This window comes from Chelonia mydas, chromosome 1, assembly GCF_015237465.2.
Source record: "Chelonia mydas isolate rCheMyd1 chromosome 1, rCheMyd1.pri.v2, whole genome shotgun sequence".
Classification (NCBI taxonomy): domain Eukaryota; kingdom Metazoa; phylum Chordata; order Testudines; family Cheloniidae; genus Chelonia; species Chelonia mydas.
In genome coordinates, this window is record NC_057849.1 from 336,813,183 (window position 1) to 336,840,986 (window position 27,804).

At 44.6% G+C, this 27,804-nt stretch overlaps 1 protein-coding gene across 5 annotated transcripts in view; it reads left to right on the forward strand.

The window, feature by feature from the left end:
• The window catches only part of SFMBT2 (Scm like with four mbt domains 2), a 192,190-nt gene that overhangs the window by 74,307 nt on the left and 90,079 nt on the right, over positions 1-27,804 (forward strand). For all 5 annotated transcript variants that reach the window (XM_037889346.1, XM_043520689.1, XM_037889348.1 and 2 more), the window contains exons 5-6: positions 17,173-17,261; positions 21,824-22,070. In XM_037889346.1, the coding sequence (XP_037745274.1) occupies positions 17,173-17,261; positions 21,824-22,070 (336 nt within the window). The remainder of the gene's footprint in view (positions 1-17,172; positions 17,262-21,823; positions 22,071-27,804) is intronic.

Here is a 27,804-nt window from a genome sequence, read left to right on the forward strand (position 1 = left end):
CTTATGAAATAGAGCAATAGCTCATAGCCGTTCAAGTCTTCTGATTTCCCCCCTTCAGATGTTGCACTTCAGTAATTCTCCAGCTGTCCAGCGCCACTCGCTATTGTGTGAATTTTTACAGGCTCGGGGACGGGACTGGGACAAGTGTAAACAGAGCAGATAAATGTGCGTCTGTATTTTATCTGCCCGATCTGATTGCGATGTATATGTAATGCAGCTTAGATAAAACAAAGCTGTTTCCCATTGTTGAATTCCTCTCCTCTGTATTTTATTTAATTTATTTTTTTTAAACAATGAAGTAGGATATGGGCTTTAATGGAGAGGAAGTAATTCAGCACCGCCGTTGGAAGGCGGAACATTTATTGCTGCTTATGCTTCAGGAATTGGTGGGATGGCTGGGATGGTCCCCATTCAGCCAATCAAGACAGACTGCTATGGGTTAGTGGCATGTGGATTACAGCCAGACCATGGATTTATGAGCAGAATTTCTATTCCAAACCTGGACGTAAATAGAAAGCCATAGCAGTGGCCGCTCAATAAGAGTTTGCTTCTAAGATATCTTTTCAGCTAAGAGTTGAGCCTAGGAAGAGCAAACACAGCAGTGATATCTGACGGTGACCTCTGAACACGATGTTCCTTAGATGAAGTGAGACACTCTCCAGCTATACGACACAGGGATATAGCATGGAGTTAATGGTTCTCACATGTGCCATAGAGAGATGCATTTACACTGTGGAGAGACTCAATTAAGAAATAAAAGTGGTTGGACCCTCAGAATCACTAACAATCTTATTGCAAAAATCACAAGGTTACTGAGGACAGGAGAAAGAGAAAGAGAAGGCTGAGGAGAATTGTCAGCAAGTAAACTGGGTGAATTAAAGGGTGTTAAGAAATAGGGTTTTTTGTGGACAATGGGCCAGATTCTCTTATGTGATCCATCTCCTTTGAGAGTCATTTTTGGCACAGGAGAAAATTTGGCCAGATAGTTATTTACCAGCTCTAACGGCAACATTTATGGTAAGACTGTAAGACTTTGAGAATTGTTAGGATTAGAACAAGGTGTACCTGTTAATGTAATTGCATATTGTCACAATTACAAAGAGGACAGAATCTCATCTAGCTGCCCAAAGGGTATCTCGATTATTAATGTATATAGTGTCATAAATGTGTTGTAGATCTATAGTGCAATAGATGCATAGAGATTTACATATGAAGCTTTGCAAACAAGGCGTTAGGCCTGGCTTGGTCAGTATAAGAATTATAGGCCCCGATTCAGAAAGCATCTCAGTTGAGACAGCACTTACACAAGTGCTGGAAGTCAGTCATGCTTAAGTGTTCTTCTGTATAGGAATAGACTTAAGTAGGTGCCTCAGGGCTTTTCTGAACTGGGGCCTTCATTAGGGCTCTTGAAAGCCAGAATTCATGTTCTGTGGGAAATTCTGAAATTAAAACCAAGAATTTGTTGCGTACCAGAACAAAAACTCGCAATTTTGAAATTTCCCGTGGAATGGGAGGAGTCTGAAAGTTTTGTTTAAAAAAATTGAAATGACCTTTTATTTTGAGTATTTTTCTAAACAAAGTGGACAAGATTCCCTGAGCTTCCGGGGCTCGACTATCTGCCTGGAAGGTTACCGAGAAGCTGTGAGCCTAAGGGTACCTCTACACTGCAAAAAAAAAAAAAAACAACCAACCCAAAACAAACGCACAGCAGAAAGTCTCAGAGCCGAGGTTAGCTGGCCCAGGCTCACGCTCCAGGGCAAAAATGGCATTGTAGACATTTCTGCTCAGGCTCTGAGACCCACCTCCCTCACCAGGTTTCAGATCCCAAGTGGGATGTCTGCATGGCTATTTTTAGCCCCATATCATGAGCCCGAGTCAGTTGATCCAGGCTCTGAGACTTGCTGCCGTGGAGTTTATTTTATTTGCAATTTAGACATACCCAGAGACCCCTGCTCAAGCCAGGGCTCCCGGGTCTTTCAGAGTATGTCTACACTGCATTGTAAACCCAGGGTCAGTCTTGGGTTTGAGCCCAGTCCCCACTACTGTCCAGACACAAATCTTTCTGACTCAGGTCAGCAATCACTTAGGACCTGGGTCCTATGACCGACCTGGGGAGGGGTGGGGTCCAAGCCCAAGTCCCACTGTGACACTGGTCCAATCCCTGTCATTCTGCAGTGTGGATACAGCTCATGCCTCAGATCTGAGTCAGAAGGTCTGTGTAGTGCAAAATGGACGCGTGAGCGCGGTTGTGAGACGCAGGTCCAGCAATTGTAAACCCACGTTTACCATGCAGTGTGGATGCTCGTGCACGGGCTTAGAAACACTGAGTCCATAAGCTTGGGTCCCACAAACCCGTATTTACAATGCAGTGTAGACACACCCCCATGGTCCTGGCTCTGCAACTGCCCGCACGGTCTGGTAGGAAACTGGGCAGCTTTCGCCAAATGTGTCAATTTCGAGGCAATTTGAAGTGGAAAAACGTTCTGGCAGAAAATTGCCAACCATTTAATTACTTAAAATGACAGTGTGAATACTTCTTTCCCAAACCCCTTATCAGTGTATTTGTGGTAGCCTAAAAGGAAGAGATGCAGCTGTCAATTTTGAAGACATGATAAAAATCATACAACATACTTATTATATGACATCTGTTTTATTTTGATGGTCTAAATAAAAGAAGATTAATTTGAGGTTTATATTGCATATTAAGGTTCCATTTAGAAAGGGTTAACAATTAATAGATGTTTTAATAAATGGATAATAATTGTTATAGATTATTATAGAGTCCAATACTTCAATAGAACCATGTTCTCTGATCACCTATAACACCTTCTACTGATGTGTTTATAACTATAACACATATTACTCTCATTTATAACGTGCTTCTAACATCTATTATTACTCCTTTATAAATCATATATAATGGAACCATAATATAAAGAATGGCCAACTCAGATATATATTTTTGAATGCTCATGAAGTCTTTGATGTAAGTTTATTAAAAACCTTTGGTTTCAGTGAAAATACAGCATTTAATGTTTTCGTCAGGTGTTTTGCATTCTTCAGGAGAGTTCTATAGCAAAAGCTGATTGTGTGATCTGAAGCTGATTCACACACCTCTTTGTTTGTGGCCCAGATCATGAAGAAGTTGGTTAAACAAGCAATCATGCTGTTTTTTTACAGTACGCTTTTGGAATTTTGTGAAAATACAAAAAACACTCTGTTCAAAACTTAATCTGTGGACTAACAGAGCCATTTTCAGGATTCAGAGTAGCAGCCGTGTTAGTCTGTATTCTCAAAAAGAAAAGGAGGACTTGTGGCACCTTAGAGACTGTCTCTAAGGTGCCACAAGTCCTCCTTTTCTATTTTCAGGATGTTTATTTTAGTAATGCGCATTTGGCTTTTTTTCAGCATTCCCACAGCGAACAATCATTTTAATTTGCCAAATGTTACGAAACCTCTTATGTATAAATTTAGTCTTTTCTTGTTTGAAAGTGACCATCTTTTAAACGTAATTTTTTTTATTTTTATTATTTGTGTTGCAGTAGCACCTAAAGGCACCAGCCAAGATCAAGGCCTCATTGTGCTAGGCGTTGAACATAAATATCCTAAGACACATTCCCTGCCCTGAAGAGTTTACAATAAAGAGACAAGCTGGACAAATTATCCCTGTTTTTTCACCTGGAGAACTGAGGCACAATTGAGACTAAGGGAAGTCGGTGGTAGAGTTGCAAATTTAATTTGCATCATACAAGTACCAGTCCCCATCTCTTAACCACAAAATCACCCTTTCTCCAAGTCAAGCCATCAGCTGAGACCACAACCACAGGGGGACGATTTATAAATAAATGAAAATAAAAAAACATTATGCCCCAGCTGGGATTTAATTCACAAGGGCATTATTTGTAAAGCCAGTTGCAGTTTTTTTGACACAACAGATTTTCCGTTGAAAAATGCAGTTTCATCAAATTTCAGTTGTTTTGTGGGGTGGTGTCGCATTTGACATTTTTAACAGGGAAAAGTGGAAATGAACCATTTGATGGGAGGGGGAAAGTGGGGACAAATCCATTCAGTTGGAGAACGTTCAAACATTTCAGTTTGACTTTATCTTTTTGATTTTACATTAAAAGATTAATTTTATTATAGTATTTATGTATGAATAAATATAATTTTAAAGTGGGGGAAAAATGAATCAAAATGACAAAGATAAAATGAAAAGATTTTTACCTTATTGATACAATATGTTTCCCCATCAAAATGAAATATTTCAAGAATCCCAAATCAAATTTTTATCAGAATATTTTGTTTTGCAGGTACCTTCAAAATACCATCTTTTCATTTTGATTGGGAATATTTTTTTCCCTCCAAAATGTCACAGTTTTCCTGCAGAACAGAATTTTCCAGTTCCCAACCAGCTTGAATTATTTTATTGTCCCTTTGGGTTATTCGAATCCCAGGGGCGGTTGACAGTTTCAAACAGGAACAGGTAACTGGAGAACTGAGTGCATCGTAACTCAAACACTTCATCCACAGGTCTCAAAGCACTTTATAAAGGTGTTTTCATATTGCTGTCACCATTTTGCAGCCTGGGAGACTGAGACACAAGGAGGCTTAGGGCCACTGTCTTCACTGGCGTTTGGATCAGGTGGAGTGACTTGCCCCGAGCTAGGATTAGATCCCAGGTAGTCTCGGTCTGCAGCCTGTGCGCTACTCACTAGACCACAGCAGTTCTTCCTTGGAACAGGTAGGGTTTAAGATGCTGTTTTATTAAGATATTTAAAGATCGTGGCTAAGTGTTCTGCTGTTGGTGTGAACTCTGTTGAATGCGGAACTTGGATTTCTCAAACGGGGCCGTTGGAGTCGCACAGGGAAACCATACTCTCCTTGTGGATCTTGGGTTGCTCACGTAGGAAGCCTGTCTTTATGCTGTGCTCCCCAGCTGTCCTTCCCAAGCCTGAACCCTAAAACCCCCACCTTGAGGGATGACAAAGGCTGGGAGGGGAGCTAATGCGGATTCAACTGCCTCCTGCCAGGAAATCTCGTGGTAGTTGAGCCTGGCATGCTGTATAGAGGTGCCTTCCTTCCAATTCGCTCTGTTCCCATGAAGTTCACACTAAGGGCCTTGTGCAGGCTCAGGGAACAATATATGCTCTCTGCAGGTAATGTAGCTACGACTTTCTTCCTCTCCATAGTTCCCTTCCCATTTCTACCCAGCTTGTCTCATCACACTGCCCCTCACTTGCTACTGCCATAGTTACACTAAAGTAGATTATCAGCTGAAGCAAAAAAAAAAAAAAAAAAAAAATTCCGTGCTCCTGCAGCAATGTCTGTCCATGTAAATATCAGTCGGCTCTTTCTTTGTGAATGAAGTTTGCAGCTTTGGGAGCTCTACTACACATCCTCAGTAGAGTAACCTCTTTATTGTGAAAGAGCGTCCTCGTGCAGGGATGCAGATGAACGGTGTGTGTAATAAAGAGAGTGGGATTTACAATAACCTCCAAATGAACGATGCTCGTGCTGGGAAATTGCACATCCGTTTAATACAGTGACCCTACGTGATATTCATGGAAATGTTTCCCCTGTTTATTATGGCAAAGAAAGTATTTCTGAGACTCAAGGAGGGAAGCAATGGACAGTGATATCCATATGGCTGTCCATCCTATGCAGCAATGTTGTCATGGTATCTTGTGTGTTCTCTTGTGGCTGTACTGTCCGATCTGTGCAGAGCAAGACTTGCAAACAGACATCATATAAGAATGTTTAGGATCCCACTGAAGATTTGGCATGACACTTGATTCTTTTTTCAATCAGTCTTTCGCATCTGTCTTTCTCAAAGTGTCGCACAACCATCGTCGGTAGTGGTTCTCCATTCAGATCTGTCTTTGGCTGTGTCTTCCAAGTTATCAGTGTACCACATAAGCTGAAATTTTGCTTAAGCATGTCTTTGAAGTGTTCACTTTGACTGTTCTTCTTGGGCTTTCTGAGTTTCAGCTCACCATAGAGGACTTTTTCCAGGAGTCTATCACCACCCGTTCTGATCACATGACCCATCCGCCTAACCTGAGCTTTAATCATCATTGCCTCTGGGCTGGTTGTTTTTGTTCTTTCAAGGACAAAGCGTCGGAATGGAACCTAGGCAGATAAGAGAGTCTAATGGAAGAAATTGTCGATTTGCCTACTGTACAATACTGCTGGTGCCAAAAGAAGCTATTGTTGACCCACTTGCTGATACTGGAAACCAAAAGCAGAGTATGAATCCTGTGACTGGTGGAGGAGAAAATGTATCACATAGATTGCCAATCCCAAGCATTCAAAAAGAATGAGACAGCCCGCCCCACTTCTCCCCAATCATAAAATTGGCTTAAAATTGGCTTAAAAATCATGAGATTTTAAACAAACATGTGAGTTCTTTTTATTGGTTTTTGAGCCAGTAGGCTTTGGGCTTTTCTCTAGAGCTAGCCAATTATTTTTAAGAAAAAGAAAAAACCAGGATCCTCATGTACTCTAGGAGCTGTGACTTTAACAAAAGCACCAACTATCATGAAACTCCCAAGAGTTGGCAATATTGTAGTAATACCTGGTCTTACTGAATATAGCTCTTCAGACGCAAGGGTTTCATGGGATTGCAAACATAGTCTCTTAACTCCCTTGTGAGCTAGATAAATATTATCCCCATCATACAAATGGCCAAACTAAGGCTCAGCGAGGTTAATAGGTTGCCGCTGTATCACAGAGTGAGTCACTGGCACGAATAGAACTGTAGGTTCTTGGCTCGTAGGCCCATGGTCTATCCACTCGACAACAGCATGTATTGCTCTTCAGCCCCAACGTTACAGTCTGTTATTTTAATGGGAGCACTTGTGCCTTTTCCCCTGTATCGTTACCATGTTATCAGCACTGCTGAAACGACAGTTTCCAATTAGCTACCAGCTCTCTAGTGTGTTTATATAGAATCATAGAAGTGTAGGACTGGAAGGGACCTCAGTAGGTCATCTAGTCCAGTCCCCTGCACTCACGGCAGGACTCCTGTTAGTTGTTTGTCTAACCTGTTCTTAAAAACCTTCAGTGACTTAGATTCCACAACCTCCCTAGGCAATTTATTCCAGTGCTTAACTACCCTGACAGTTAGGAAGTTTTTCCTAATGTCCAACCTAAACCTCCCTTGCTGCCATTTAAGCCCCTGGCTTCTTGTCCTGTCCTCAGAGGTTAAGAAGAACAATTTTTCAACCCTCCTCCTTGAAACAACTTTTTATGTACACCCCTCCCTGATATAATGCGGTCCGATATAACACACATTCGTATATAACGCGGTAAAGCAGCGCTCCGAGGAGCGGGGCTGCTTTACCTCCTTATATCTGAATTCGTGTTACTGTAAGCGGTTCCTCTGCACCCCCGCCCTTACTTGCTGCCCCTGCCCCCAGCTCACCTCCACTCCGCCTCCTCCCACAAGCGCGCCGCAGCTCCGCTTCTCCTCCCTTCCAGGCTTGCTGCGCCAATCAGCTGTTTGGCGAGGGAAGCCTGGAAGGGAGGGAGGAAGAAGCAGAGTGGCAGCGGCGCGCTCAGGGGAGGAGGTGGAGGCGGAGCGGAGGTGAGCTGGGGCGGGGAGCGGTTCCTCTCCCTACCCCGATATAACGCGGTCTCACCTATAAGACGGTAAGATTTTTTGGTTCCTGAGGACCGCGTTATATCGGGGTAGAGGTGTACTTGAAAACTGTTATCATGTACCCCCTCAGTCTTCTTTTCCCCCCAGACTAAACAAACCCAATTTTCTCAATCTTTCCTAATAGGTCACATTTTCTAGACCTTTAATTATTTTTGTTGCTCTCCCCTGGACTTTCTCCAATTTGTCCACATCTTTCCTGAAATGTGGCTCCCAGAACTGGACATAACACTCCAACTGAGGTCTTACTAGCACTAACAAAGTCCCTTTTCTGAAGAGCTGACGGTGAAGACTGGAGAAAGGCTACTGTGGTAACTGGCTCTAGGGATACCATGTACAGCTTCCTGCACCATTTAACCCAGCAACCCGCCCTCAGCAGCTCACCTGCCCTATTTGTGTGCGATTGTCTGCAGCCTTTAATTCCCCAGTGTGTCCCAGAATCCCTTGCCCAGGAAAAGGAGATGAATGGATAAGTGAGGTGAGAGGAGCACAGGGAGCAAGTGGGGAATTAGGACAGACCTAAGACTAGAGGTGACGGCGAGGTGAGGTTGTATAGGGGGCAGAGTTGAAAGAAGCTCTGAAATTGTTTTTGTGCATGGTACACATTTTTTGGTGGCTCTGAACCCCATTTAAGCCTTAAATCCCTTCTAAGACTCTCAGTAAGGTCCAAGGAATAAATGCAGCCTTTGTATTGAAGTGGTTGATTGTTTTTTACTGTGCTTTAAAAATTGCATTTGCTCACTTTTCTTTTTATTTCCAAATTGGGAGCTACTGTTTGAAATGAATGTTCTCTGGTTTAAGGGGGTAGTGGAGCTTTGTATTTTACACATGGAAGATGCATGCAGAAGAGTGATGCAGTAAAGGAGGGCTTTCTGCAGATGGAGCTTTTGCGTCGAACTTTGCTCTCTGTACACCAGCGTAAATCTGGAGTGGTTCCAGTGGCCTTAGTCCAGCGAGTGTGGATGTATGTGGATGCAAGGAAGAGCAGAACCTGTCCCTATGTTTCTAGCCAGTTTACTTTTCTCCAGTTGCTTCAGTTGCATTTTTATTGGAAAAAAAGGCTTTAATATAGGATTCAGTGTAGGTGAAAATATGGCTGGCCTTCTAGCCCCAGAAGAGAAAGGAGGAACATCTGCACTGATTCCTGAATTCAGTGAACAAGGCCCCAAAGAAGCACTTGCACATACACTTATGTGTAGACTTGGCAGAATTAGATCTTTTATTTTATAATTTAAGTGGATAATATTGGTTTATTTTATGCATTTTTTCCAATTTTTATTGACTTACACTTTCAGTTGTGCAAAATTGTGGGTTTTAAGTATTTTGTTTTTGTGTTTATCAATTTAAATGTTCACAGTGGTGGGGAGCTGGGGGGATGCCAGACAATAGGAGGGTTAGATTATAGTTATTTAATGACAGTCGACAGTGTATGTGTGCGTATGGTGAAATTGACATTGATCAACATTTACCAAGAAAAAATTAATTCTTCCAAGCCTACCTATGCGTAACCAATCTGTGGCTCCAAGGTCACCTGCTAAACCTCTCCAAATAACATAGGATTGCACAACTTGAGCTACAGGAGATCTGTTAGTGTAGCTGTTTGTATCCTCTGTAGACGTGTGTTTCATGGGAAACGAAATCACATATGCTGGAACAGATCTGACATTCCATCCAGTAGAGGGCAATGGTGCACACACCCTCTGTCTCAAGGCCTGATCCTGCACTGAGACTACAATACGGTTACTTACCATCTCGTAACTCTGATTCTATGTGGTTGTGGATCACGTCCTGCATCAGAATGTGCTACGACCTGGCTAAGATCCCTGCCCCAGCACTGAGGGCACACTCCACAACAGTGCAGGCTTCTTCACCGCATTCTGCATGCAAGTCCCTATTCAGGACATATGCAAAGCAGCAAAGTGGTCTTCCATCCACACCATCACTCAACAGGTGAGAAACGATGCGGCCTTCAGCAGGGCAGTCCTGCATTCAGCAACTCTGTAAACTCCGACCCCTCCTCCGGGGAAACTGCTTGGGAGTCACTTATTGGCATGGACACAAGCAAGCACTCAAAGAAGAAAAAACGGTTACTTACCATCTTGTAATTGTTGTTCTCTGAGATGTGTTGCTCATGTCCATTCCAAATCCCGCCCGCCTCCCCCTCTGTCGGAGTATTCCGGCAAGAAGGAACTGAGCAGGCAGCAGGTCGGCAGGGACCTATATGCACCTCCATGAAAGGCGCCACTCCAGGGGGCTCCACAGCCGACCCGACGGGGACCGCTCGGGTAAAACCTTCCTACACACGCCTATTGGAATGGACACGAGCAAGCACTCGAAGAACACACAGTACCATGAATAGTTCCATTGTAGTCCCATGGCAACACCCCAGCCCACCTTGAATGCTGCCTTGTCTGCTGGCCTGTTTAGAGCCACCCCTCTTTTTTGTGCATAGGTCTCTTTGGGAGGGATCCTCTGCACAGCTCCACTGCAGAGGGTTAAATGATGCAGACGACTTTGGGCGCTCATCCCTACCCAGCGTGCATTCACACATTGAAAACCAGATCAGAGTCTCCACCCCAGCAAAACCATCTTAAAGTCTCTGAACCGGAAATCTATTGGATTTACAAAGCAAAGGATGTTTCCTGTCGGTATAAAGTCTCATACAGTGTTGTTGGTCCAATAAAAGATATTACCTCACCCACCTCGTCTGTGTAAGTGGCACACAGTCCAGGCAGAAGTAATGCTGAATGGCTTCCGAAGAGATGATGAGAATATAAATGCATTGTGATCAGAATTTGGATTAGGGCAGTTAATTTAAAAACCCCACCAAAGCAAACATGCAATGCTGTCTGTGTGGCTTTGAATCAGTTGGCTACACTCTCCTTCCCCTTCCCCCCAAAAAATCTGTGGGACTCTGTCTAAAGGTTTCAGTGATCACTTGGTAAAGCATTGCTTCTGTAGTGAATTATGAGGAGAGAACTACCGTGCTGGATGAAAGAAAGCTGTTTGAAAGAATTTGTTGAGCTGGCTTTCTTTGTTCGATCTGACTTCCGTGAAATGGCAGAAGTTGGCTTAGATCCTACAGATAGATTCAGCATGACGGGTCCTGTGTGGGAGAACCTAAGTAGAGTCTGCAATAAACATGTCCCTGTCGAAGGAAGAGACACAAAGTTACCTCAGCCCCATGGATCACTATTTAGAAAAAAGAAAATGAGAGCAGTTAGGACAAAGACCCAAAAGAGATGACCGTGAGGAAGTCAGGCAACTGCTGTTGAGTTGGTTGAAATCAGTGTAAAAAAACAAAGGCCAAGATTTTAAAAAGTGCATTGTGATTTTGGGTACTCAGGTTGAGACAGCTTAAAAGGGGCTTGATTTACAAGGGGCCGGGTGTATAGAACTTTCTGAAAACTGGGCTGCTGAAAATTGATGCATCCAAAATCACTAGGCATTTGGAAAATCCTGGGTGGGTTTTTTTCTGCCTGCCAGCCCTGAAAATTCCAAACTGGGTTCTGTCTAAAAAGAAAAGGAGTACTTGTGGCACCTTAGAGACTAACCAGTTTATTTGAGCATGAGCTTTCGTGAGCTACAGCTCACTTCATCGGATGCATAGCATATCGTGGAAACTGCAGAAGACATTATATACACACAGAGACCATGAAACAAAACTTCCTCCCACCTCACTCCCCTGTTTGGGGGGGGGGGGGGAAAGGGTGAGAAAACCTGGATTTGTGCTGGAAATGGCTCTACTTGAGGATCACTTTAGATAAGCTGTTGCCAGCGGGGGAGTGAGGTGGGAGGAAGTTTTGTTTCATGGTCTCTGTGTGTATATAATGTCTTCTGCAGTTTCCACGATATGCTATGCATCCGATGAAGTGAGCTGTAGCTCACGAAAGCTCATGCTCAAATAAACTGGTTAGTCTCTAAGGTGCCACAAGTACTCCTTTTCTTTTTACGAATACAGACTAACACGGCTGTTACTCTGAAACCTGGGTTCTGTCTGCGTCCCACATCATCACTAAGCACAAAGCGTCAGCGTCAGAACTGGGCTGACAACTTGATTGATGTGTGAGCCAAAATACAATGCAGCTTGTTGTCCCGTAGCTCGGCTAGCTTCCTTTGGTGAATCCGCCACTCGCCGTTATTAGAGACAGGATACTAGACTAGCTGGACCGTTGTTCTGATTTGATTCTGTATGGCAATTCCTGTGTTCCCACTGGTGTTTCAGATTAGACTGGAGTTTCTGATTCTAAAGCAAGCAGACAGGAATAGAACAGAGACCAGGAATGGTGAAAAAAAGAAGGCATTTATACATAGTTTCTCTTCCAGCTATTGCTGTGCTTTAAATATATTAAAGGCCATAAATCTCCTGGTTCCGCCAGAGAAATTGATGCAAAAATGGTGCTACATAAGATATGGGGAAGTTAGAGACTAGTTTAATCATTATTTTACACAAGCTAAAACACAGTACTTTTAATTTCGCTAATTTAAATACATTTGGAAGATCTTTGGCTCTGTAAAACTGACTACATAGTTCAAATGCCATTAGAGAATGGGCTTTTAAAGAAGGAGCATAGGAGAGGAAAGAGCCAGTGTTGGGAGTCCTGAGTTCTGATCCTGTCTCTGTCACTCACTTTGGCATGTCAGGGGCCAGATTTCTAAAGGTCCTTCAGCACCTATCTGCCTCTTTAGACTCCTAAGTCTGCCATGGAGGCTTCACTGGCATTTTTCGAGCTGCTGATGAGCTGCCATCACCCCCATATGCCTGCTTTCCTGCCCATCAGCGCCTAGGGGCTTAAGAGTCAGTGGTCAAAGTGCTACCCCACGACAAGTGCCCAAAGCATTGAGAAATGGGGCTCAGACCTAGAAACAGCGCTGACTCCCCTACCAGAACTTCTGCACAGCTAACCCAAAACTCATTAGTTAATAGCTCCTGTTGGCTTCAAAGGGCTTTGGATCAGGCCCCTTGGACAAAAGCAGCCTCTGGTTTTGGCTCTCCTCCTGGAGACCCTCTGGGCTTGATTTTTTTCCAGAGACGCTGAGCACCCGTGGCTTTCATTGACTTCACTTGGAGTTGTGGGTGCTGAGCGCCTCTGGATATTAGGCTCACTTTGGGCACTCGAAGTGAATGCCCACATTCGGCACTTTGGTGCTTGATCTGTCTGCGCCTCGGTTTCCGGGTGGGTCATATGGGGAGAATAAACGTTTTCTGCCTCACGGGGGCGGGGAGAGGAGTCCTCAGGTAAATGTTCAGCCTGTGTCTGGGACATGTGAAATGCTGCACAGAATGAATGCGATCCATGGTTAGAACAATACAGCATCCGGGGGTATCACCTCGGCTACCAAATACTGATCGGTGTATCGCTAATGGTAGAAATGCTACTGACCCCCACGCACTTGAAAACAGGTACTGATCTAGGGCCAGCTTGTGAATAGCCCTCGCACGACTATGCAGTAAGCTCCCTTCCTAGACTACCATGCTAGACTTACCCAGATCTTCATGTGCTGTGTGGAGTGCAGTGGCTGAATTCCACTCACTCCCTTTAGCGAGCAAGGGGACGGCGATTCGGTGGAGCCATGGCTCCTCCTCCCCCAGTGCTCTGGTGGCTGGGGAAGGGGAATAGGTTGCATCTTTGAAGGGCTGCAGTAAATCACTTCCCCTTCAGAGCAAGAAGGAAGAAGAGGTTAGTCTGCGGGTGCTGCGGCCTACACAGAGTTGTGCGTAAGGGCACAATCTCCCCCATGGCTTTTGGGTCTTTGGTGGAATTATTTCATCTTTTGACACCTTTTAGGTCCAGTCCTGTTCCCACTAAAGTCAGCTGCAGCATTTGACTCACTTCAGTGGTAGCTAGATCAGGTCCTTGGTAGTTGGTCCTTACCTAGCACAGCAGCATCGTTAGGTGTCTCAGAAATACTCAGATAAAGAGACTAGACAGTTTCAGTTCCCACCAAATATCAGAATTTACTCCGACATTTAAGTCTGGCATAAAATTTCAGATTATGGAGCTATTTCACTGCTTTCTCAAGCCCCATAACTTCTGGAGAAATGAGCACGACAGCAAATTAATGGCTCTGATTTGCAAGCGCTCAGAAGGTTTTGGATTCCCATCAGGCTGGCTGTAGGCCAGCTAACAGCATTATCACTCCTATCAGTGAATTAACAGGTGACTTTCCCTTGTGTAAGAGCAGGGTAAAATGATGGGCTGGTATCTTATGGGGCTGCCTGAAGCTTTTGGTTCAGGAACGCTGCAGCCTAATCACAAAGAAGCAAATCCTTTTAGTTGAGGAAGGCCCAGAATGCAGCTGACTCAATGTGGTTTCTTCTGGGAGGGAGCAGGAAGTGGCAAACCTGTGTAAAAATTTACTTCTTGGTGGCCGTGAGGAATTGTGCTGCCTTTGTTGGTAAAAGCCTGTGAGCAAAGTCTGGGCCCAGTAATCTTCAAATAGGGGGTGGGCCAGCCCTTGTTCAAGACAAAAGGCATAAATTATCTCCCAAGGTCCAGCCTTCACTTTGTGGGGAAGGTCAGGAAGAAGGTAGTGTCAGGCCAGCTTCTGCAGCAGCTGTATTCTTTCCATTTGTTTGGAGCCTAGCCTGTCGGGCTTCCGAGCTGGATATGATATGGAAGCTGCCTTTGCCTTTGGGTAGTGGAAAGAAGTTGTACATTCATGCAAATAAAATTAAATCTATCAGCACCTTCAATACCCGTCATTATGCGTTGCTTTTGACTCTCCTGTGGAACCTGGCACCAACAGCCAGAATTGCTTTCAGGTGACTTTTGGGGGCTTGTCTACACTTGAAAGCTAATTTGAATTAATGTAGGGTGTGAACTTCAAGTACAATAACTATCCCTAAGTAACTTCATGTATGGACATTCCTATTCTAGAATAAGTGTGTCCACCCATGCATCAATTCTGGAATAGCGCTATGTGTAGACAAGCCTGCGGGCCTTCTCAGTGAGAGAGGATTCTGAGCTCCTCTGACTCCCATTCTGCCTTGTGGGCCGTGAAAATCAAAAAAAGAGGCAGATCGCAATGAACTCTGGCCACACCCTTTTCCTGCTCGTGACGTGCTCCCTGTGTTGGGACTGGGTGTTGGGGCACTGGAGCCTTCGTATGCTGGGGGCATTTCCCGGAGGGCACTTCTACCCTCATTGGCTATGTCTACTCTGCAGTCACAGGATGCGATTGCCGCTTGCAGAGACCTGTCTAAGCTCAGGTACTAGGAGCGGTGAGGCCGTGGCCTCATGTGCTTCAGCACAGGCTAGCCCCACAAGTGATTTCCCAGGGTTCCAGGAGGGCTTGTAGAGCTGCCGCTGAAGGCCGGGTTGCTGCAGCTTTGCTCTTCCGGTACCTAAGCTGGCTAGATAGCTGGCTGGGTATATCTCTGCGAGGTGCACTTGTACCCTGGGATTGCAGCAGAGACATACCCTTTAAGGTCCTTCTCTGCCACCAGAGCAGCATAAAGTGGCCGGAGTGTATGAGAAAATCAGTTCCCAAGATGATGCTTTAGGTTCTGAGTTATTTCTCATAGTGGCTGTAAGTTATTTCTCATAGTGGTGTAGACGTACTGGGCACCCCCGAGCAAGTCACTAAAGGGTAAGAATGTCCCTACAGGGTCGGACCAAAGGTCCATCTAGCCCAGTGTCCTGTCTTCCAACAGTGGCCAATGCCAGGTGCTCCAGAGGGAATGAAGAGAACAGGTAATCATCAAGTGAGCCATCCCCTGTAGCTTATTCCCAGCTTCTGGCAAAGAGAGGCTAGGGACACCATTCCTGCTCATCCTGGCTAATAGCCGTTGATGGACCTGTCCTCCATGAATTTATCAAGTTCTTTTTTGAACCCTGTTATTGTACTTGTTTAAAAGGGCTTCGGCCTGGACTCCTCATCTCGAAGTGAAAATTGAGCCTGCAACATTTGCGCTTGCACTGTTGTGTCTGCACTTGACATACTCTACAAATCTGAATACTTGTTGCTCTAGCTACCCGACTGCAATTGCAAACAGCCTTGTTAGAGATGCAAGCATTCAGATTTGCAACCACGACATGTGTTGCAGGTGCAAAAAAAAGCAGATAGAAGTTTTGCAGGTATATATTGCACCTTCAAAAGGGTAGGCACCCTGTCAGGAAACTTGGCATGCAATCGCTATCTGCCTCAGTTTCTCCAGGATTATACCAACCTCTCAGGTGTGCCATCTAATTAATATTTACAAAGTGCTTAGAAAATCCAGTGTGGAAGGTGCTGTACAGAAATGCAAAAGAATATGATATGATTTCCAAGATTTACAATCAGGATTTTAAGGTTTCTTGGCTAATCTGAAAGTTTCTCAGACTGCAAACAAAAGGATTCCACATCGGTTGGGCCAGATCTTCCACTGGTGTAAGCTGGCATAGCTTCATTGACGTCAGTCGCTGAGGATCTGACCCTGTATTTTTAGCACTATAGTTACTGCATGCCGCTAGGGGATGATGGTCTCTAAATCCTCTATCCAGTTGCTTGTTCTGAATGAAGCTTCCAATTTTCCTTTGACTATAATTTTTTTTTCTTTTGCAGCTACCATTGCTATGTTTAGAAATATAACAGTATATCTGTTTATCAGTATATTATCTAACCCTTGTGTAAATTGGGTCTGAAAAAAAAATCTGATCTCTAACTCCCAATTATAGGCAGGTGAAATTAGAATGTATCCTCAGAGCTCCTCAGTTGCAAAAACACAAGATTAATTACAGGAGGTTTTTTGTAATAAGACTGAGGCTTTCTGAGTTCCCGAAGGGGCTTGAGTGCCCAGTTTCCACTCCTTTTAAAAGGAATTGCGTATCTAAATCCCACAGATGGCTTTGTAAATTCCAGCTTAAATCTAACAAATTAGTTAATGCTAAATCCTAAGAAGATACAGGTGTGTGTTGTTTGGCTAGAAGATAGTGGATCAGATATTGTGAAGCAGAATAGAAGTACCTAGGAATTTGGTTCAATCCTTCCTTAGCTTTTCACAAACATATTTATTCAGTAGCTAGTTAGTGATGTCCTAAGGGCTGCTTTGTCTGTTACCTGGGAAGAATGCCGTGTGGAGTTTCCATGTTACTGCCTTGTCAGTGGGTTGGATGTGATCATGGCTTTTGTCCTCTGGGGTGATTTATAAAACATTCAGAGATACCTTTTATAACAAGTGTGAGCCTAAGTGGTGAACATGAAGCTTGTGATTGGGAAGATGCCGCTGGTCATCCGCCTCCTCATCTGGTGTAAATCAATGTCCTTGACTTCCATGGAGCGACACCTACTTCCACCAGCTAAGGATCTGACTCTGTGTGTGTGCGTGTGGACTCTCTGGGGCCTATTCTTTCATAGTGCAAACTGTATTTGCATCTAAAACTTTAAACTCTTGGCTCTGTTTTCTGTTGGATACAGCAAACGCCCAGAGCTGATAAGCCCATGGCCATACTTGTCGTGACCATGGAAAGTGGCTCTATAATGTACGTGGTGTCCTCTGCAGTGCTAAATGTTTCTTTTATTTTTTCCCCCAGCAATCAAAGAGAAGTACACTGACTGGACGGCATTTCTTATACACGATCTGACAGGTTCCCGAACGGCACCTGCAAATTTACTGGAAGGCGTATGTATTAGATTGCAGTTTATATTTAATAACATGGCACAATGTTTGTATTATAGCAATGTTCAACATTAAAATATAGGGCTCTGTGCTTGCAGTGTCTGTGTATCCCCTTTGGGTGTGTCTGCACTGAACTTGGGAGGTGTGATCCTGGCATAGGTAGATAGACTCGCACTAGCTCCATTTAAGTTAGCCGCTAAAAATAGCCGTGTGGACATTGCAGCGGGGGCCGCGGCTTGGGCAACAAAAATGATTAGGGGACTGGAACACATGACTTATGAGGAGAGGCTGAGGGAACTGGGATGGTTTAGTCTACGGAAGAGAAGAATGAGGGGGGATTTGATAGCTGCTTTCAACTACCTGAAAGGGGGTTCCAAAGAGGATGGATCTAGACTGTTCTCAGTGGTACCAGATGACAGAACAAGGAGTAATAATCTCAAGTTGCAGTGGGGGAGATTTAGGTTGGATATTAGGAAAAACTTTTTCACTATGAGGGTGGTGAAACACTGGAATGCGTTACGTAGGGAGGTGGTGGAATCTCCTTCCTTAGATATTTTTAAGGTCAGGCTTGACAAAGCCCTGGCTGGGATGATTTAGTTGGGGATTGGTCCTGCTTTGAGCAGGGGGTTGGACTAGATGACCTCCTGAGGTCCCTTCCAACCCTGATTCTATGATTCTATGATTGGGGTAACCACCTCAGTTTGGACCCAGGGGGCCAGGCGGGCATGGTCTTGGGCTGCTAGCTTGAGCCGCCGCCCCTGCCGTAACATCCACATTGCTAGTTTTAGCGCACTAACTTAAGGAGAGCTAGCGTGAGTCTGTCTACCCATGCTAGGATCACACCTCCCAGCTACAGTGTAGACGTAACCTAATGGGGCTGATCCAGTGCCCATTGAGGTCAAAGGTGTCTTCCTACTGGAACCCTATAGGAGGGAGTTCATATCAACTGTAGGCCCAAGTAAGAGACACAGGAAGCCCCAAAGGCAGAAGAATCTACGTCTCTTCACTGTGGAGTTTGAGGGAGGGGCCTGAGGGGGTCTGCCCCATGGAGTACAGCGCCACAGGTCTCTCCAGCCAGCCGGGTGTTAGGGTGTAGAGCCAGCAGGCAAGTGGGGGGGGATTCGCTGGATCCACTGGTCAGTCCATAGGCCGATGCTAGACAAAGCTGTGGGGTGGCTCTGCCCATGTAGGGAGAATTCATTTTCCCTCTGACCCCCTGGATCTCCCCAGCGCAAAGTCCAGTCCCTCTGGGGACAGCATTTGGCGATTAGTGCACGAAAGCTCTGCTGGCAATAGGGAGTCTCTCTGTTTTGCTCAGGTGAGACGAGGGGACGGGTAAAAACACAGCCAGCTGGTTGAAGCTCGAGGCACCGAGCATGTTTGCAAGGTGAACGACGTCCATGCCAAACTCACCCGGTGTCAGGCTTACTTAAAAGTGCCAATCCCAAACCAGGTTCGTGGCAAGATGCGCTGAGGTGCTCAGTCCCCGTCGAGTAAATCTTGGCCCCATTTATGGTTTCGTCCTGAAACTGTGTGAAATTGGCAGCTTCCCTGTCGGGACTCTCAGTGCTCTAGACTGAATGCTGCCTTGGGGGTTGGCAGAATGATTTTCCTGCAGGCGCAATCGCTTACAGTAGCAATTGGTGCGATAAGAGATGCCTGCAATACGTGCGGTAGCGCCGCCTAGTGGTTCAGGCATATATAGAACAGGCTTGCAGGATCTGCAGTGCTGGGATATTCCCTGAGGAGATTGGTCTTCTGCCCTGCCTTGGATGGATTCAGAGTAGTAAACATATGGTTTACAGCTGTGTAAACGCTTGTTTACCTTTCAAATGCAGATGCATTTCAAGACACTCCTCACTTTGATCGCTTTGTTTCTGCCCACTCGTGCAAGTCACACACACACGCACTCGTTTTTAACGACTGTCGGTACTTCTCTAGTTAGCCACAGGGTAGGCTTAGTAGAATATCGCCAGGGTTTTTCAGTCCGCAAGGCCAAAAATCCTAAACATTCAAAGAAACAGGGCATGGCTACAGTGGTGCAACTGTAAGCTCTCTAATGTAGCTGCTCTTAGCTGGAGAGAGCTCCCCGGCAGCTTATCTACTCCAGCCCCTGCGGGCGGCAGAAGCTCAGCGCTGTCCACACTGGCACTTATGTTGGTGTAATTTATGCCACTCAGGGGGTCATTTAGTCACACCCCTACACAACCTAAGTTATGTCGACATAAGGTGTAGTGTAGACGTAGCATCATGGTAGATGGATCCACAGTCACTTTCATGCTCCCAGCTAGACTATGCAGAGAGCCTAAGGGCTTGACGCCCATCTCACCCTGGTGCAATTCCAAACGAGTGTGAATGGGATCAGAATAAGCCCCTATTGTAGGCTCTACCCTACCTCCTTTGATGTTGGTAGAAGAAACAGGCAGGCAACAAGGGCAGAAGTGTGGAGGGAGGAAACAGCAGCTTGGATAGAAACAATTTGCAATCTTGTATTTAATGGTGTTCTGCTCTGTTATGTGCGAGGTATGTGGGTAATACAGGACATCATGCTGAGTTTGTAACCACTGGTAAATAGAATTACTGTTAATCAGCACTGCAGATCATTGTTATCATTGCATATTGATTTAACAAGGTAATTTTCTGTATGGAGCTGTTCATAAAAGTGTTCTTGCTGTACTTTCAAAATTAATACTCAATACAATCCAAATATTAATGTTAGCATTCTGCTCTCATGGATAAGTGACAACTGATTGTTTGGCTTAGCTTCTAGCGTGCAGATCAGAGAAGCAATATTAGCTTTATAATGGCCAGACATCTATTATAATAAATTAAGTCATTACAGTGTTACTATATCCTTTGATGTTAAAGAATGTTTTATTGCACTGAAGCAATTGTATGGAAGAAAAATCACATTAATCAGAATTCCATGATGTTATATTTAGAAACAGCATTTTGCCATGACATGATCCTTTGAGATTGTATGGATGCATTTAATAAATTCAATAAGAAAGTTGCTAATACTGTAAGCAAATGTATTGCACTGAGATGTGTCAACTATTCACAGAGCTGGTTGAAAATGTTCATGTTACACAATTTCAAACTTATTTTTTACAATATTAAAAATAAATGGGAACAAATTCCAAAAGAAATATTGTGATTCCAACCCTCCTCTCCATTTTGTTGATCAACTCTAACGCTGGCTGAAGTTTGAATTTCAAATTTTTGCAAATTTTTGGAATGAGGGAAACAGGGACATTTTTTTTTTTTTTTCAAATACTGGCTTCCCCCCCCTTTTTTTTTTAATTCCAACCAGCCCTAATATGAACCATTTGCAAAGTCTTTTAGAAATCCCTATAAAAGCTATTGGTTTTTACTGTCTGTTTCCTTCAACAGGCTTGGTACACAAACAGCTAACAGTTTAGGCCCTGATCCTTCAAACACTTACGCATGTGCTTAATTTCATTGCTGTGGGACTGCTTGCAGAAACAGGGTTGCCAACTCTCAGAATTTTATCGTGAATCTAATGATTTTTTTAGTGTATTTCTTAAAGCCCCAACTCCTGGAATCAAGAGATTTGTGCATGAGAATCTTAGCTTTCATTTAAAAAAAAAAAAGTACGTTTCTAGCCCTCATGAATTTCAGAGAAAAGCTTGAAAATGTGAGTCAAGTGCACTCAAAGGCTCAGAAACCTGAAGGGAAATAAAAAGAATCCAAAATTTATTATTTTGGGGGGGAGGAACCCCACTCGTGATTTTTATCCCAATTGCATGATTTTTTTTTTTTTTTTTTTAGAGCCTGACTCATGGTTTTGAGTGCTTGAGGTTGGCGGTACTGCAGTGGTAAAGCTGAGCCTGTGCATAAGTGTTTGCAGGATCAGGGCCTTAGAAAGTACTCGGTGTGTAAGGAAATACACCTTGTCATTGGGACCTCTTGTTTCACTTTACAGAATCAGCTATGAGGGCCTGATCCAGAAATCCGCTGTCTTTTAGCTCCTGATCTCATGCATTTTGAAGTCAATGGGTGTCTTCCATGGACTTAGTGGCCTTCAAATTCCCCCAATCTTGCCCCCATTGAGATCAGTAGGAGGTTTGCCACTGGCAGCAGTGGAAGCAGGATCAAGTCCGTGGTGAATGAGAGCTCTGTGCACAGGGGGCTTTCAGGATCGTGCTCTGAGTAGCATGCCTTCTAGGTTAATTTCAGGGCCCAGTCCTGTGACGGGATATAGACCCCAAACACCACTTAAAGTCAGAGGGGGTGAAATCCCCTAGCAGGACTGGGCCCTGAGTCCTTAGGAAGAATCCTACTAGGTGGATTCCTAAGAATCCTAAAAGGTCCAACTGCAATTTTATTTTTTTGTTGGTTGAGAAATTAGCACAACTGTTGTTTTCTGTTTTCTTCTGAATTTGCACTTGGAAGCCGTTGGGTAAAAGAGAAGGAGAACAGACTGTTTGCTGATAGCTTGGATGATGGTGTGAAAAACAAAAATAATCTTCTGCTGTCGTCTGTTTCCTTGAGACGTCTTCAAATAAAATTTAAAATAAGGAGTTTTGCTTCTATTCAAACAGCCTCTGCGAGGAAAAAACCCTGTAGACCTCATTACAGTTGATTCCTTAATAGAGCTGCAGGATTCCCAGAACCCTTTTCAGTACTGGATAGTTAGTGTGGTTGAAAATGTTGGAGGAAGATTACGCCTTCGCTATGTGGGATTGGAGGAGACTGAATCCTATGACCAGTGGTTGTTTTACTTGGATTGCAGACTTCGACCAGTCGGTTGGTGTCAAGAGAATAAATACAGAATGGACCCACCTGCAGGTAAAACGGCTTGTTAAAAATATGCTCTCATCGTTTGCATTTGAAACCTGTTTGTTTGTTTACTGAGAATGCTGTGGGGTCTGCTGTCCATTTCTTCTAGTTTATCATTCAGGGTTTTTTGACCACTAGTTACTCAGTTTAAACCTATTAGGCTGGTGGATTTGGTTAAGGGCGAAGGGCGTGTGGAGGTTTTGTGGCTCAGACTCTGACTTAGGTGACCTAGGTTCAATTCCCCGCTCTACCATAGATTTTCTATATAATCTAAGGGCAAAACCCTTTACTGCTCTGCCCCTCATCTATGAAATGGGGATAAAGTGGCTTCCTGTGGGCTTTATGGCAAGCTGGGGCACGGTAGAGTCAGTTCTTGTTTGCAGTGCAAGAACTTGTCGTGTAGACCAGCCCTTTGTCTAAGTTGGCTATGATAGGTTGTAAGTTCTTCAGGGCATCTGAAGAAGTGGGGTTTTTTACCAACGAAAGCTTATGCCCAAATAAATCTGTTAGTCTTTAAGGTGCCACCGGACACCTCGTTGTTTTTCAGGGCAGTGACTGTCTGTTACTGTGTTTGTACAGTCCCTACTACAGTAGGGTCCTGATCTCTGACTGGAGCTTCTAGGCACTATTGTAATAATAACAATAATATAATGAAAGTCTCCTGAGAAATGTGTTTTGGGACATAATGTCTCATTCTGGTGTAAACCAGAAATAATTCCAGTGAAGGTAATGGCACTGCTGCAATGTAAAATTGGAGTGAAAAGGCGGAAAACCAGACCCATAGTGTAGTGGCTTTGTATAGGTAAGTAACTGAGTGGTGCCCTCTAATGGCTAGACTCCCAGAAAGGCTAAGGGACCTACTACTGCTGCTGGCTAAGGGAGCTCTCTTTTAGTGCAGATGGTAGAAGCCTGACTTTTTAGAGTTGCAAGTCCACGATTATACTCTCCAGTTCCCCTAAAGCATGTGCAATTTTTATACCAATTGTGTCTGTTGTTGCTATGTTAGAGTAGGACCAAATTTGACTTCAGGGGACATGCCTGAGGGATGAATTTTCCCCGTAAAGTTGGGCTGGACTGGGCAAATCTTGTCAGTTTCGTTTGGAAGGAAATTTTTTTTCGATGCTTTTCCTCTTGGGTGAGAGTTGCTTTCATTTGCACCCCTGAGAGCTGCCCCGAGTTACGGATTCAGGCGAAGACGACAACTCAAAACGAAACTCAGCCAATGGCACATTTTGCATGGCATCGCAAAGTCAGCACGTTTGCAGCGTTATGCTTTCTACCCCAAGTCACAAAGCAGCCTGCAGGTTTACTTGCAGCTTGACTCAGCATCATCAAAACGTTTACCTCAACTCAAGTTATGGCTTGTAGTGAAACCCCAGACCAGGCAAAATTCCCCTTGAGGAGTAAGGATGATTTCTGAGTTAAGGCACAGGAGATGTGGCTTCTATCCCTAACTCTTCCTTTGTCCCTGGGGGCAGGTCGCTTAACCTCTCTGGGCTTCAGTTGTCCCATGTGTAATAGAAGGAATCTTTCTATTGATTTCAATAAATGTTGAGTGTGGGAGAGTGGGGATTATCCCTGTGAAGGTATTTTTAATGCTGCTTTCCTTCTGTGTTGCAAATCATTAGAGCAGTTACCAGGGTGAACACATTAATGCAGGTCAGTGTTACAAATTTTTGTCAGCATAGCTATGTTGGTCAGAGATATGAAACCTCCCCCTCCCCCAGCTGACATAGCTATGCCAGAAACCACCAGCGTCCCCACCATGTAAATGTAGCTGTACTGACAGAAGAGTGCTACCACGGGGGGTGGGGAGGGCAATATTGCTATGCCAACAGAAAAACTCCTTCTGTCAGCATATGCTGCACCTCTACGAGGGGGCTCTGCTTGTATAGCTGTGTCAGCAGAGCTGGTGTCGTGTAGACTAGCCTTGTGTTGTGTAGTAGTCTGTGGGTCACAAAACCCCACCTTTTCATTGCTCGTCTCTGACGACTTGCTGGCCAACTTAATTCTCCGTAAACACAACGTAGGGACTGCTGTGGTTACCTCTGTCCTTTCTGCTTTTTTCTTCCATTCTCATATTTGTTTGTCTCTTTCCTTGTCTTTCCTTTGTTCTGGGCTCCTTTTAGTCTCTTTGGTTTTTTCTTTTCTCTAACTTAGTTATTTGGCTTTCTTTCATTGTTCTTATTCTCTCTCTCTCTCTCTCTCTCATTTTCCTGCTCTCTTTCCTTCTCGCCTTGCTCTTTGCTTTCTACCCATCGTCCCCCCTGCTGTTACATGGGCGACTGACACAATAGCGTAAATCTGAAATAACCATTGAAGCCAGCGAGCCAGCTCTTCATTATAGCATCCAGTGGCTTCAATGGAGGTACGTTGCTTCACATCAGCTAAGCTTCTGTTCCAGTGGAGTTACACCAGGGTAACCTGGTGTGAGAGGAGAATCAAAGCCCTTGCTTCTGTCGCTATCTCTCTGTCCAGCTCTTTCCTGATTAGTTCCCTCCTAATCCCTACTATTCCCCAGTTGTTTTGCCAGCTGTCATGCTCTCCACTCTATGGACAAGCCAAATGGCAATGTGAAATCAATTAGGCTTCTAGTCTTATAATTTTGGACCAGCCCCTTAGAGGTCCCTGATCTTATGTTGTTTGCTCTGCTTCTGGAGCAGAGCAGAGACAAAGGTGCTGGTAGTCCCACTTCATACTCAGTACAGTTTGTTGGCCACTCGATGTCCAGCTGAGAAACAAAGGATTACAAGACTCATTAGAGATATTGTATTGTTACTAAATAGACACCGTTAATCTGGGAGAGAAAAATGGAGGCTGCAACAAATTGAATATAATTTCCAGTAAGTAATTCCTTATGTGGCAGCATAATTTCCTTTTACGCATGTTAAATTATTTCCTAGATTGGAGATAAATGCCTGCAGATAGCGCACACAACATTTGATTTCGTACTTGCTGAGCATCGGCGTTCAGCTGAGAAGAAAGTCAGTTGTATGCGGGCGAGTATTTCCTAAGGATCCCTGCCAAGCAATGGCCATGCGGGCAGCCATCCGCCACTCAGTGAGTGGAGACTTTGGGCCACAGACAAAACTTGAAAGGTTCAGGCTGAAATTCCACCAGGGGCAGAGAGGGCCAGCAGAAAGTCTGTGTGTCACTCACTAGTGAGTGTGTGTTACTGGTTTCTATCTCTTATGAGCCACAGAATATAGGAGTCTTCTACAGCTCCTGCTTTTGCTGAAACTGTAGTAACTGATGCTTTTAGCTTTGGTGGCTTCCAATTCAGTTCTCTTTGCAATGGTCAAGATGGCGGCCATCAGGTATGGGCCACTTAAGTCCCAATTAGAGCTCTCTATGCAGTGATGAAGGTCACCCACTGTGTGCAGGGCATGTGAATTTTTCCAAGGTGCCAGGTTCCTAGGAGTTAGTGTACCTATGGCGTACGTCCAGAGCTCCTTTCCTCAGGATCTTCTAAGAGATTCCTCTCCTCGTCGGCCTGTGGTCCTGAAGAGACCATCTCCTCTACGGCATCCCTTAGGCGGTTCAGCAAAGCCCATGGCAAGCCCAGGAAGGCAGTTAACTAATGTGAAGAATGTAGTGAAGGTGCAGATGGGCTGAAGCGAGGATCTTCTTGGGAGACTGTGCCAGAGCCAAATCACTGCCAGGGCGTTTCCCCTCGTGTTCCTCCCAGCGGTCCCTTTACTGTCATTATGGGACTCCTAGTTTTATTCCCTGGTTCCTTCCCACGGGCTTCCATCTGTCCTTGCTCTTTACACCCTCTGGGTGTGTTGGATGTAGGCACCCCCAACTATCTTAGCCAACCTATGCGTATCCTTTCTGATCCTATGAGGTGCCTGCCACCCTTATCTCCCCATGAGAAGTGAGGGTGCCTGTCACCTCACAGGATCAGGTCCTCAAGCCCAGGTCCTCAGCTGGTGTAAATCAACGTCTCGCCATTGCGATCAGTCCCTCCAGGCTATAAACTTTATTTCCCTATGTGAATATGCCATGTTTTTTCTAAGTTGAATATCAGTCTGGAGACTGCAGGTTTGGGTTTCAGCTTGGGTGGCTATTTCAGAGGTGGGCTGGCTGTTTATTACATTGTGTTTCAGGAGTGAGAGTCTGTACTGTGCTTCTTAGAGGTGCAATGCACAAGTCGCATCCCAGGGGGAGGTGGGCAAAGGTGACTTTACGCCACCTTTGTGCCCTCCCAAGCCTGGGCTGCCCTGGATCTGGAGAAGGCCCCAGCGTAACTTTGGATAGCCTTGGGGACCTGTTTAAGTGATGGCTGCCAGCACAGCGTTTCTCAGAATCCAGGTAGGCCTACTCCCAAACACTCCTCGTACCCCCTTCCCTGGCATGACCTCTGTGCCAAAGCTTGCAAGGGTGTCCTCAGAAGGTAGCCCTTATGGCTGTCTGTCACAGTGCCTGCACTAGGATAGTATCCTTCCCCAGCTAGAATCAGGAGTTTGAGGGTCCCCTTAAGCCCCTTTATCTGGCACAAAGGAGCTAGAATGGGACGAGGCTCTGACCCCGGATGAGTTTGGATTCCTGGGATCAGATGCTCAGCTGATGTAAATTGGCACAGCGCCATTGAAATGATACCAGCTCGAAATCTGGCCCCAAATTTTGATTTGAGAGATTTGCCTCATTTCATGCGAACTTCTAGTTAAAGATGAATCGGCAGACATTTTAATGTCTTATTTCTTGTTGTCCGAAACACAAATTGACACGGCACACTTTGTTCAATTGTCTGCAACACTATCACTTAAAGAAAATGCTTTATGCTCTTTTAACGCTGCGATTTAGTGTCCATAAACTTGCCAACATAACTTAACTGCCTATATCTAATGAAATGCCTTCATAATATCGCTTGCTGGTTATTGCGACTGGTAGATGTGCCTTTATCTTTTGAGGCTCGTTGATTATGTCCCAAAAATTGCAACTGATTTTCACTTACTCAGGTGCAAGAATAATAAATGCCACTCGCCTACTCTTGCCCCTAGCTCCATTGCAGACACTGTAGGGAACATAAAACATTGCAGGCCATTAGTAGATTTATAAAACACAATAAGAAGCTAAGGAAACACCAGGGGTCAGATCCTCAGCTGATGTAATGTTGTATCTCCTACACCAGCGAGGTTCTGGCCCAATAAATCTGTGTCTGCAGTGTTGCCAACCCCAAGTGTTTAAAAATTAGAATCCGTCTCCCCAAAATCAAAAGATTTGCTTAAAACCCTTGAGATTTAAAAAAAACAATCGTAACTGTTGGGTTCTTTTGTATTTGTTTTCTGATTTTTGAGCCTTTAGGGGTCCCATTTTCAAGCTTTTCTCAGCAGCTATGGGAGCCAGAAATTCCTTTTCTCCCCCCCCCCCTTAAATTCCCACGTAATCAGATGCCTCCAGGAAGGGGGTCTGTAAGGAAAGAAATATCATAAGCCTCAAAATAAAATTGAGATGGTAACAGTGTTGTGTACTGTGTGCCGGTCTCTGATTCAAACTGTGTATCTCTCAAGATGAAGAGCACTGATTTAGGGATCCAGAAATTCAGCGCTCAGTGGCTGCTGGCCGCAGGGAAGACTGATCCCTATGCCAAGTGGGAAATCTCCCACTTCCCTGGGCCAGAGGCTGCTGAATTGGGTAGTGAGCTGGCAGCTGTCTTTCGCAGATCAGTTGGAGGCGGGGCAGGGAGAATCATCTTAGCCTGAGCTTAACAAACAGAAAATAAAACCAGATGGCAGGGAAA